Source organism: Scomber scombrus, chromosome 23, assembly GCF_963691925.1.
Source record: "Scomber scombrus chromosome 23, fScoSco1.1, whole genome shotgun sequence".
Lineage (NCBI taxonomy): Eukaryota > Metazoa > Chordata > Actinopteri > Scombriformes > Scombridae > Scomber > Scomber scombrus.
This window is the reverse complement of record NC_084992.1, coordinates 23,789,566-23,802,579: the sequence shown is the minus strand read 5'-3', so window position 1 is coordinate 23,802,579 and position 13,014 is coordinate 23,789,566. Positions and strand designations below refer to the sequence as shown.

The window sequence follows — 13,014 nt, the reverse complement described above, 5'->3', positions numbered from 1 at the left end:
GGCAGAAACAGAAATATGCATATGATTATTTTATTATCTGTTACTGCGATGGTTAAGATTCAGTGAGGCACAACAACTACTTGGTCGGGGGTCACGATTTGGATTAAAAATAATTTTCATTAAGGTCACAGACTATTCAAAGTTGCATGCTTTGTTGAACCATTAATCCACTAAAAGTTGTGTGACTGTGACTCCATTACACGCTAACTGTGCCCTTGCTCCAGACATTTCACACAGCCACTAAAAGGCCCTTGTCTGTTAAATGTAAACCCACTGTCACATATAGTAATATTTAGGTGTTGTTTTTCTTGAGAGTGTCTTCGGAAAACATCCAGGCAGCCACATTTCACAGACGTTTTATTGGACTGGGTTAGAAACTTAAAATATCATGTCTATTATTTGGCAGTAGAATCAGAGTTGAATTTGTTGTCTGTAAATGAACTGTCTATAACACCATCACTTATAGCTGTGAGATGCAGGAACTGAATTAAACAGAGAAATATATTGTAAGGTTACTTGTGGTATTTAAGTTGTATGATTTGAATCGCCATGATGTGATGTACTTATTATGAAATGCTAAAATGATAGCAAATGCTTGTATGCTATCCTAAAAAAACATACCACTATCTTACCACCAGTGTTATGTGAAAACTATGATTAATTACACTTTATGCATTACTAATTTAAAATGTTATTAAATTACTTCGCAAATTTTAAAAATGTATATCCAGAATAACAGAGAAACTTGCTCCACAGTTCACATCTTCATCATCAGATTATTCCAGTCATGAATACATCTTATACCAGCTCTGAATGAAGCTCATTTGCTTGTTGTGGAGTGTGGAATCCCTTACATTACTTAATAATTACATTACATAAGAGAAAAAAAGACTTGTGATGAGTGTCTCATCAGACCAGTCTGAACTGGTGTGTTTTGATGTGTATCAGCAGATCTTATGGATCCAGATTTTCTTAGTCTTTTTGCAAACACTGAAAACTACATATTACTAATGATTCCTCCATATGACCAAGAAGCACATGACAGAGTCCTGTCTGTGCAGTGTTTACTGATTTCAAAGACGTGATACAACAGGAGGGGGAATACAAACATCAGCTTTATTTAAAAAAAAATGTTGGATAGATATTAATGCTATATGAAATATGAAATGTGTTGTTTTAATTACTAACTTAATAAACATGAAGGTATAGTTATGCCACTGAATGTTTAGTTACACTGAGTACCACAGTGTTCCGTCAAATTGATGTTTTGTACATATGTTTTTACACATTTCCCCAAAATTCAGCCTCACATATTTGGAATATTTGTAAATTTGCAATCTCCACCACTAATTTAAATAAAGCTTTGAAAGGCTTTAAACATCCTGACTCTTCTCTGAATGTCTTGATCTTTAAAACTGGTCTTAAACAGAAATATAGCAGTGAGCCTGCTTCACTGACTCAGTGGTGGCAAGTAACTAAGTACATTTACTCATGTGTATATAAGCACAATTTTCCAGTACTTGTAGTATTTCCATTTGATATTACTTTGTACTTCCACTCCACTACATCTCAGAGGGGAAATACATTTATTTGACAGCTTTAGTTACTTTTCAGATGAAGATTTGACACAATGGATAATATAACAAGCTTTATAAATACAACACATTGTTAAAGATGAAACCAGTGGTTTCCAACCTTTTTGTCTTTTGACGTCTTACAAAAAGCAGTGTGTAGTCGGCTCACATTTCAGATGTCTATGAGTTGTTAACAGCTCCACCAAATAGTGATTTTCCACTCTAAACATCTCTCATGGTTTCATTTCAATAAATGTTCAAATGATCCAATATTTCAGCAAAAATCAAAGATTAGAGAAAAAGTCCAAAAACTGAAAACTCATTTGTGTATCAGAACTCTCTGAACAACTTTTCCTTCTTAACTTTCTTTTTAATTTTCATTTTGAGACAGCAAAACAAATACTCATCAAGAGGGCAACATATGATCACAGCTTTCTGCTGTCACAAAAAGATAACATATAATACTAGACCATACACAGATTAAAAAACAAAACACAAAAAAAAAAAGCAATCAAAAAATTAATAAATAAATAAATAAAAGTCAAGTCTGCTTTTCCAAAGGACGACCTTTCTGCTAAAAAGGAGAAATATGTGTCTGTGATTGCATCTCTCGTGACAGAATTCAACAAGCATTTCCAAGATTTTTCTGTCACTGAAAAACAAATCAAGCTGTTCTTGACCCCGTTCCTGGTGGATGCAGAAGAAGTGGAAGAGAGTCTGCACTTAGAACTGATTGAAATGCAATGTGATGGTTCTCTGAAGAGTCAACATCAGCTTCTCTCCCGCCCTGACTTCTATCAGAGTTTGGATAGTGCCAAGTTTCCTCTGATGAGACGCCACGCAAAAAGAATGATGAGCCTGTTTCCCACACACTAAAAAGTCTGTGCACACCACTGATCTCCCGGAATCTGCAGCGAGCAAGCAAGAGCGCGCGCTAGAGAGTGACTGCACGTGTGTGTGTGTTCAATCAATGCAGCGCGTGTAAGAGCAACGTGTCCTGATTGCTCTGTGTTGTTGCGTAGTAGACCAATCGCATCGCACCCCCCCCCCCCCCTCCCCGGACCGAGTTTTTTGGCTGCATAAATATATACAGTCAGTTGTAAAAGTAATCACAATAAATTATCAATTCAATTAGATCCATTCAACTCTTTGCATGTGACCACACACCCATAGTGTTTAACCTTAGCTGCAACAAACCTGTCATCAGTACACATTATTTTACAGCTACTTGGGATATATTGACTACCAAGTCTATGCATGTTGTGTTGTCTAGGCAACATTTTATCCTGATGTTCCTGAAGCCCCCACAGAGAACTGAGTGGGTGGTACATGCCAAATTTCCATTGACAACCTAATATGGTAATATGTTCCAAATCCTAAGGGGTTGTGGGGCTTTTGTCAAGTTATGTAAACAGACATATTTATAAATGACTATATTTTGCAACATTGTCTAAACAAACAGCAAGATGACATGTCCAGTCACAACAAAGGTCTGCATAAATACCTCATGATGTCATTGATCCACTGTTAAGAGCTATTACTCACATTTCCAAGTTATTAGTGGAAACTTTGTAGTATGTGATTTAACAAGGCAATTAAAGGATTACAACACTTAAACAACACAACCGGGAGGCAGAAATACATGTCATTAGAGTTTAAGAAACAAGAAGAAAAAAAACCAGACAGTGTAAATGGGCATATAAATGTTTCTTACAGACACATGTTGTCTTGGCATAGAGAAAGATAAAAGGCAAAAGACAATGACATCAGGGCAGTCTAGTTCCTAAACATCTCAGTTTATACCCTGGGTTTGTCAATTGTTTTTGTGTCATAGTAATACATCAGCTGTGTCAGTCTGATAAACTTTATGCACAGTTGCAGAACAATCATGGGGGCTTTGTTAAGATGGAATATAACCCTATTTTCATCATCTTTAACATTTCATCTTTGACAGTTTAGCCAAAGAGGTGGCATTGCTGCTTCTCTTTGAAAAGAGTGAGGGGGGGGGGGGGGGGGGTTTAGACGCTGTGAGACAACCCAACAAACACTTCATTTGAAGTATACAGAAAACTCAACCACTACCACAATGGACTAATAAAACTTATAAAAAACGTATAAAGTATCTGTATGGAGAGATAGGATCAGAGTGAAGAAACAAAACACATCTGTTCAAGTTCAAGTCCAAGTTCAAGTTTATTGTCATTCCACCCATATATATAACACATATAACACCCATATGATACACATCTGTTCTGGGTGACCCACCCTAGCTTCCCTCCCTTAATGGCTTAGTACTTGAAATGCCTAAACACTCTCTGAATTCCCATCCTCTGTCCTGTGTACCAGATGTTTGGTGAGTAGTGGGATAAGGAATGCTGGTAGCCAGGACCAAATTAGGTGTTTTGATGTGTCACCTCCAAAGCGAGGCTCAAGACAGTGACTTAAAGATGAGTTAATGTTAGAGCCCCGCTCAGTAACATGAGCTTCTGGGATTAGTGGTTAAAATGACCAAATAATAAAAGGGGATCTCCTTGGAAGCAAGGATGTGTGTAACTTTCAATTGTAGCTTGAGGGTGGTACCAGCAGAGTGCAAACCTGCCTGTTACATTCAGTTATTTCTTGATGTAACATGGTTACATGTGTCATCAAAAACACTGGCGACTGTGGATATCCCCTTCAACTTTTATACTTTGACATGGGCCATGGTGTTGGTCAAGTGGACATTTTGACTTAATTGGTCCTTTGAATGAGAGTTCACCAAGAATTTCTAGAGATTAGATGCCAGGACATAGTTATACAAACAACCCTAACATTTTCAGGTCCTCGATATTAAACTAATAAAGAAAAGATATATGATTATATATGATCCAAAATAAAACTGATCAGATTGTGCTGAGTGTCCCAATACCTTTTAGGAACCGTTATTAGATCACTTGTCTTAATATCATTCTTTCATAATAAATGTGATTAGTTACATAATGATGGTTTACATACACAACAACTACTTTCTGCTTCTCAAGGGCTCACAACACTCTAAGTCACAGTCACAAGTGGAGGAATCCTAATGTCTTTGATGACCCACCACCCACTGCCAAACATTTAACTTTTACACAAGAATTTTCTGAATTTGAAACTGAAGTGCTGTACTTTTTCTAAATTTAATAACAAAACATATTTTGAAAAGGGAGCATTTGAGTCACTGGGAAGCAGAACGTATATAAAATCGGTAAGACTCAGTTCTTGGACATGAAAGATGTGTGTGTGTTCTATTTAATTCCCACCAATACTGTATAACTGACACAATTACCAGTACTGCTTTCTGCAAGATAAAGTGAAGCCCTATGCTTGTCAGAAATGGCATGTAAATTTAGATAATGGTAATTCTTCAAAAAATAACTGGTAAATGTATCTGAAGCTAATATGAGGCTTCAGCCATCTAGATGAGTTAAATCAAGTATTCTGTTTTTCAACGTTACATTCTTTTTAGTGCTGAAGTCCTTCTTTTTGTTACTGTACTTTCAACACAGCTCAACAGGGAAACACTAAGAGGGAATTTAAAGCTAAAAAGATTAATGTGTCAGATATCATTGATATGACTAACTCACACTGATGAAGCTTCACATCTACTTTTAAATGACTGTGTGGACACACTGTGGATTTTGTCCTCCATCACTTCCATTGAAAGCTCATTTGTAGGAGATCTTTTAATAGTCAGTATGAACAGGAGGAATGATTACAGAGAGGAAAACCTCTTTTGTTTTCATTGTTCATATGGACAACTGACTTACACTTAAAACTTAAAATATTGTGAACTTGTCCTTTAAGCCAAACATTACAATCTCACAGATCACAAGAGATTTGGCAATACCTAAGTATCTTAGTAAGTCACTTTTTCTTCTGAGGAAACCAATCATGTGATGGTGAAGCCCCTGGCTGTCAGCCAGCTGATTCTTCACAGTCAGTGACCCAGAGGGACCCATGAATAATAAACATGACTGCACCTTCCCCTCTGAGGACACTATCTTGTGTGTGTGTGTGTGTGTGTGTGTGTGTGTGTGTGTGTGTGTGTGTGTGTGTGTGTGTGTGTGTGTGTGTGTGTGTGTGTGTGTGTGTGTGTGCGTGTGCGTGTGCGTGTGTGTGCGTGTGTGTGTGTGTTTGGACGAGACAGGGAAAACACTTAAGTGAATTTCCATATGAGCTCTGTTATGCTTTGGGCAAAAAGGATAGACAGAGTTGAGAGTGAGTGGGAGGGAGAATGGATGTGTGTTCATGAAAAGGAAACCCATCCAGACAGTGTCAGATGACATCATCGTCACTAATAACTTCTGTGTGTGTGTGTGTAGGTGGGGGGTGGGGCTTCAGACCATGGAGCTCCACTATAAAAGAAGGAAACTCAGTCAGCCATTCAGACTGAAGCAGCAACGACAGCAGACACAGGAACTGAAGCAGAAATAGACCATCTCTACTGCATCTCAAAAAACTTCAACTGCAAGGTAAGAACTATAACTGGAATACACATCAGAGCCTTACTTAACTCCTTTAATATTGTATTCATATTACTGAGAAGTGAGTGTGTAAACACAAGAAGTAATTAAAGTAATTAGACTGGCAAACATGACGAAGGTGTGTTAGTTGGTTATATCTTACTACCTCAAAGATGCTTAAATTAACTGATGCTATTAATGCCATAAAGTCCAGTAATACAGTTTAAATGCACAGTTTACATACATACATGAGCTAAATCAGCAGCTAAAGCCAGTCTAAGATTCTATTTAGGGTAACAAAGTTTTTAAAAGTATTCTCTAATTTGATTAAGATACCTGTACCATTTTCAGATATGTTACAATATTTTTCTATCTTGTTTACTATATGTATGTTTATTTCTTGTTTTATTTAATTATGGTAATTATTTATTTGCTCTATAGACAGTCACATTTAATTATATTCAGGGTAAAATATGCAAAACACATGAGCTCTGGTAGTTACAGACTTCACTTCTACTAGTCCTGGTGTGATTATAGTCATTATGTTACACATAAATTACTTATTAATTTATTTATACTATATCTAACACTAGCAGTGGTGGAACATAACTTTGTACATTCATTCAAGTTTTTAATTGAGAATTCCCATTTTATGCACCTTTATACTTCCATGCTACTATCTGACAGCTTTGATTACCAGTTAGTTTGCATTATAAAACAGACAAAAACTGATTTATTTAACACTGTATTGATTCATCTACTCCCACAAAAGTTCAGTATTGTGCCAATGGGATATCAAACTGTGTGTAATTCTCCATGGTGCGCAGTGAAAGCATGTTTGTTCAGAGCTGGAAGTGATTGGTTGGGCCACGTCACAGTGGTCACAGTGTTTATTTTTGACCCTGCACCACCTCTGTGATGCTGCTGCCATGTAAAGCTGAACCTATGCACTGTTCATGCCTGCAATGGAAAATCAATGTTACTGACACACACATGAGTCATATGTGCACACACGTACACACCCATTTGTAATGCAGTACAAGTGCAGACTACATTTGTGCTTGTACAAATGCACAGGGCTAGTTCAGCTGTTTAAAATGAATCTAGATTATAAAGAAATAATAATGGTTTGAATATGAGACCCAGTTGAATTGAGGGGTTTATAATTAGACCTAACAGATGTAGGGATAATATAATAGAGGCACAGATAAAAGGAGAGCTAGATGGAATAAACTAATTGTTGACTGATGGAATGATGACTAAAACTAAACTGGCATACCAGTAAGTATACTTACTAATGTGTGAATCATTTCCTGCATCCTCGAGCAAATTTTATTATCTTTTAGTTTTTCTGGAAACCAAAACCTAAAAAGTCCTTGGCTGCTTTTCTAACTCCCAACGTTTTATGGAAAACATCTGAGAGCTGTTTAGAGTTTGTCTGCAGTGTTGAGCAATCCACTGTTCCTTTTCAATAAGAAACAGAAACACTTTACTCACTTACAAATGTAGATTTCACTTCCAATTGACTTCTGGTTTAAGTGTTGGGCAAAATGTTTCCATCCAACATATTTGCTGAGCTTGTGCTCTCCTGTGGGATAAGGTGTTATATTTGCTCTCTCATGATTGACGCATTTTACATGTTTGTGCAAAGAAGAGTATGGGCAGGTTTTATAGTCTAGTGACTGTAGGCATTCAGTTTACCAATGTTACCTAAAAGCACACTGAATCAGAATTTAAACCAAGCAGCATTTCTGACAAAAAAACATCACAAACTTACGCCTTTCTTTTTTGTTACACAGGATGCTGTGCGTATATATTTTCCTGTTGCTAACCCTGAGCAGAGTGGGGATGAGCTCCCTGCAAGATAAACAGACTGACTTTGGCCTGAAGGTCTTCTCCCAGCTAGCCAAGGATTCTGTGGACCAGAATGTGGCCTTCTCCCCATACGGTGTGGCCTCTGTCTTAGCTATGGCTCAGCTGGGTGCTGCTGGAAACACCCGCAAGGCCCTAAATACTGCAATGGGCTTTTCTCTGCAAGGTGAGTGATACAGTTAAGAGAAGATGATTCCATGATTATTTTCATAGAAAATATTTTACAGTTGAAAATATAACTGTAAAATTGTTTCCACCTTTTAATGTGTATGCTGAGTGCATCAGTACAAATGTTTTTTAAATTCCCTTCACATCAAATACAGTGCGAAGCAAACATATACAGGTGCATATAAGGTATGCACCCAAATGTGACTATCCATGTAGTAGCACCCAACAGGCCCATCAGTGTCCCTGCTGTAGAATAGTAGCTTACATTATATGACACAAATAACAATTAGAATTGGAGTAAAAGGGATTCTAATTGCTAATGCTAATTGCATTAGAAAGCTAAAAAATAAATAAGAAAAACCCAGAGTAACACAATGTTCTGGGCTCTCCTGTAGAGAGAGGGATGTCCAGGCAGCAGCGTCTCCTGCAGCGGGACCTTTCCAGTGAAGATGGGGTGGAGATAGCTAGCGGAGTGATGGTGGAGAGGAAGATGAGCCTGGAGAAAAGATACCGTCGGGCTCTGTCCAAGGCCTTCCAGACCCACCCTCACCAAGTGGACTTCACCAAGCCAGACCAGGCAGTTGATATCATCAACTCATGGATCTCAGACCACACTGCAGGTACTCACACTAACCAGCAAACAGCAAACCATCTTCTTGAAGACAACCTTAACATTGTATGAAGATGACTGATTTCTTTGTGTCCATATTTTGAAACCTTAGTGATGTTATGTTGCATTTTCATATGTAGGTTCTATCCCAGAGTTCTTGGCATCTGGAACTCTGAGTGATGAGACTCGCCTGGTTCTCCTTAATGCACTCCACTTCCAGGGCCTGTGGAAGGTTCCCTTTGATCCCAAACTGACACAGGAAAGAATGTTCCACTGTGCCAATGGCAGCACTGTGCCGGTGCACATGATGAGACTCACCAACCGCTTTAACTACGGTAGGCTGAACACGCTGACTCAGTGAAGATCTCAGTTTGATGCTGGATGACATAAAGTTTATACACAAATACACAAATCTCATTATATCAATCAACTCTTATCAATCAACAGGTGAGTTTGTGACGGCTGATGGTGTGGACTATGATGTAATCGAGGTGCCATATGAGGGTGACTCACTGAGCATGCTGCTGGTGTCACCCTTTGAGCCTGAGGTGTCACTGAGTGCGCTCAGTGGAGATCTGAGCAGCCAGAGGATTCAGCAGTGGCGAGCAGAGCTGAGAAACGTCAAGAGACAGCTGGCCATGCCCAGGTGAGTCAGCCAGGGTCAGACTGTCCTGTATTTGGGCAGCTAACAGTGCAGTGAATTTTAGGGTTGTTTGTGTCATATAGATCCTTTCGTGGCTACCAGTCTTAAGCAAGCAGTATGAAATGGTTAATTGTGTGTGTTTTCGCAGGTTTACTCTGAACTCTGAAGTGAATCTGAAGACTGCTCTCTTTAACATGGGTCTGGGAAGCATGTTCAACCTGGCTACTGCTGACTTCACACGCATCACAGGTAAGTTATAGAGTGAGGTTTTTGGCTTCACCACATACCATAAACAAGACAATTAACAAACAACATGACTTTAGAGAACATAGATGCAGTTAAAAACAGAGGTTACAAAAGAGGCTACAGGCAAAATACAATCAGAGACAGATGCATGAGGAGGCTGCACACAGCGCCTCCTTGAGGTTAAAAGCTAAAAAAAAGTATTACATCATATGACAAGCTTTGTTCATAGTATTTAATTCTGTTAGTTGCATCTGAGACATCTGTGTCATTTTACACACTTTATTTGCCATTGACTAATATCTGCAGTTTCCCTTTATGTCAAACATGAAGTGTCCATACCACATGATCATATTAAAAACCACAGTGAATGTGTATCTAATCTGTCTCTGTTTTTCTGACCTCCAGCTGATGAGAGGCTGTGTGTTTCAAAGGTCCTGCAGACGGTGAAGATTGAAGTAAATGAGCAAGGAACCAAAGGAGCAGCTGCAACAGGTAAGCTTAAGACTGAATCACACACACACACACACACACACACACACACACACACACACACACACACACACACACACACACACACACACACACACACACACACACACACACACACATTACAGATACTGACCTGTTTGTATGTTTTCCTCTCTCTGTTAGCTGCTGTGATGTTTTCTCGAATGGCAGTAGAAGAGATCACTCTGGACAGACCTTTCCTCTTCCTCATCCAGCACAAACACACAGGTATTATACTCTTATGACATTTGAACATGAAATATCAATTTACAATACCATTGAGGTGAGCAGTGCAGATAGAGCAGTTGGTTGATGTAATGTTTCCCTTCCTATTTGCAGGTGCTGTTCTCTTCATGGGTCAGTTCAATAACCCACTCTGAAGACCTGCCCTCATTCCACTGTCAGATCACTGCTGCTCATACACCGCATGATGACCATACGATGACCAAACCAGACCAACAGGATTCATGTGGCTGCTTTTGACTTTACTGACTTATTTTACTGGATAGTTTATTTAAGATGTAAGATAATAATAGAAGAGGACAAAGACTCACAGATGTGACATGACTGACTGAGACATTCTTTGTAAAGATTTTATGTTTGCTGTTAATTTATTTCTGTGACGAGATGGAACAAAATATGAAGGAAAGTATATAATAGTAATAGTTTTTGGTTTTCAAAGTAAGTCATTTTTAGCAGTTTATTGTTCTGCACAACAGACACTGATGCACTTCACAGAGAGAGATATTGCTGCAGACAGAATAATGGCTGCATTACTACCAAGAAAGATGTATTTGTTTTCTATTTTACTATGTTGATGATGATGTCTATTTTTGAGTTACCTTGTTTGTATTTTTGCAGTATTTATATTTATTAAAGTACGTTTTTACAAAGCTGCTGTCTCAGTGATCATTGGTGTGTTAAAGATCTGTGGAAGTCAAATACTGACCTCTTGTGTCCAAATAGCCCAAGTCCATGACCTCCCAACAGTGTTACCAGATTGGGTGGTTTGGGGTAGGCTCAACTAGGTACAGGCTTGCTATGACAATTGAGGCTATGTTTTGCACCCTTTAGGTAGTTTCCACTGATAAAGAGTTTGGCTATATTCCAAATAAATTGACCTCTAATCTCAACTGACTAGGTCACTGTCAGACCTCCACACACAGGCAGTCAGACGGAAAACCAACACCATCATACACAACCCCTCACACCCTCCACAGCTCATTTCAACTCCTCCCATCTGGCCACGGATACAGGGTCCCTCCAGCAAAAACAAACATTGTCAAAAAATCATTCATCTCAACTGCATCAACATCATCAATTAGTCATGATATTTTTTTACAATGTTTTAATCTTCTTATGTGCTGTCTCATATTGTTGTTTTTTATACTATGTAAATTGAGCGCCACCTCAAAGATGAATTTCCACTGAATTGCAATGGACAATAACGTTTTTGTGATTCTGATTCTGATGTAAAAATAATCCATACAAGTAAAAGTCCTGCATGAAAAATCCTACTACAGTAAAAGTACTGCAGTATTATGAGTGATGTAGTATGCAGTATTACAGTAAAAGTACTGCAGTATTATGAGTGATGTAGTATGCAGTATTACAGTAAAAGTACTGCAGTATTATGAGTGATGTAGTATGCAGTATTACAGTAAAAGTACTGCAGTATTATGAGTGATGTAGTATGCAGTATTACAGTAAAAGTAGTGGTTTGGTCATCTGACTGATATATTATTATTATGACATCATTAGATTATTAATAGTGAAGCATCAGTGTTAGAGCAGCATGTTACTGTTGTAGCTGCTGGAGGTGGAGCTAGTTTACACTACTTTATATACAGTTAGCTTGTTTAGTCCAGTGGTTCCCAACCTAGGGGTGGGGCCCCTCCAAAGGGTCAGCAGATAAATGTGAGGGGTGGTGAGATGGTTAATAATAAACTAATTTCTGATACACAAATGTTTTTTTCAGTTTTTGGACTTTTTCTCTAATCTTTGATTTTTGCTGAAATATTGGATCATTTGAACATTTATTGAAATGAAACCATGTGAGAAGTTTAGAGGGAAAAAGCTGTTAACAACTCATAGACATCTGAAATGTGAGCCGACTACACACTGCTTTTTGTAAGAAAAAAAAAGGTTGGAAACCACTGGTTTCATCTTTAACAATGTGTTGTATTTTAAAAGCTTGTTATATTATCCATTTCTGAAAAGTAACTAAAGCTGTGAAATAAATGTAGTAGAATGGGAAGTACAATATTTCTCTCTACACTTACAAAGCAGCAACTAAAACAACTTCTGCCTAGCTGAACTCCCTTATACATGCTCTCTATGCACTTTATGCACTGCCTGTTGTCACTTACATCATATTGCACTCAAAATAAGCTTCATGGCACTCATTCATGTTGTTCACTAGACCCTGCTTCTGTTGTATATGTCGCTTAGGATAAAAGTGTTTCCTAAATAAAATTGTAAATGGCAATTTGTAATTGTAAAGTCATGTTTATGCATTTGTGAATCCATTTGTACATGTGAAAAGGATTGTGCACATTTTTCAATCACTTTCTTGCATAATTCAGGCTTAGTTTGTGGACCATGTGATGTTTGTGCCTTCCCTTCTATTCGTCTGTCATCCAAGTCCTCTGAAATAATGAGAGAAAAATGCAGCTCATGTACATACAATGTCTGTCTCTGGTTTAGTCACAGGTGGTTAGGGAATGGTGCTTTTTGGCACTGCAGTAAAACCACAGTTACAAGACTGCAGGGGTTGCAGCAGATGGCCATGTAAAGAAATCTGTCCCAGTTGACATCAGCTCTGTTTGAATGTAGAAAAAAAACATTGAAAACTGAGCAGACCACTGTTGAATTGGGGCTTTTTGTTCACAGGGATCACATACGTTTACC

General features: G+C 38.2%; 1 protein-coding gene across 1 annotated transcript; it reads left to right on the top strand.

Moving 5' to 3' along the window:
- Positions 1 to 5,996: 5,996 nt before the first annotated feature.
- serpine1 (serpin peptidase inhibitor, clade E (nexin, plasminogen activator inhibitor type 1), member 1) lies at positions 5,997 to 10,967 on the top strand. The gene is made up of 9 exons (XM_062444793.1): positions 5,997 to 6,067; positions 7,858 to 8,096; positions 8,494 to 8,718; positions 8,849 to 9,043; positions 9,156 to 9,354; positions 9,500 to 9,600; positions 10,003 to 10,089; positions 10,249 to 10,332; positions 10,444 to 10,967. Exons 2-9 carry the CDS (start codon positions 7,859 to 7,861, stop codon positions 10,482 to 10,484), a joined length of 1,170 nt encoding a protein of 389 aa, XP_062300777.1. The 5' UTR covers positions 5,997 to 6,067; position 7,858; the 3' UTR covers positions 10,485 to 10,967.
- Positions 10,968 to 13,014: the final 2,047 nt, after the last annotated feature.

Bases quoted from the DNA above. Each gene is read 5' to 3' on its own strand.
- serpine1 (XM_062444793.1), top strand. From the start codon at position 7,859: ATGCTGTGCGTATATATTTTCCTGTTGCTAACCCTGAGCAGAGTGGGG. The intron at 8,097-8,493 runs GTGAGTGATACA...GCTCTCCTGTAG, and splicing joins AATGGGCTTTTCTCTGCAAG to AGAGAGGGATGTCCAGGCAG. The intron at 8,719-8,848 runs GTACTCACACTA...TTTCATATGTAG, and splicing joins GATCTCAGACCACACTGCAG to GTTCTATCCCAGAGTTCTTG.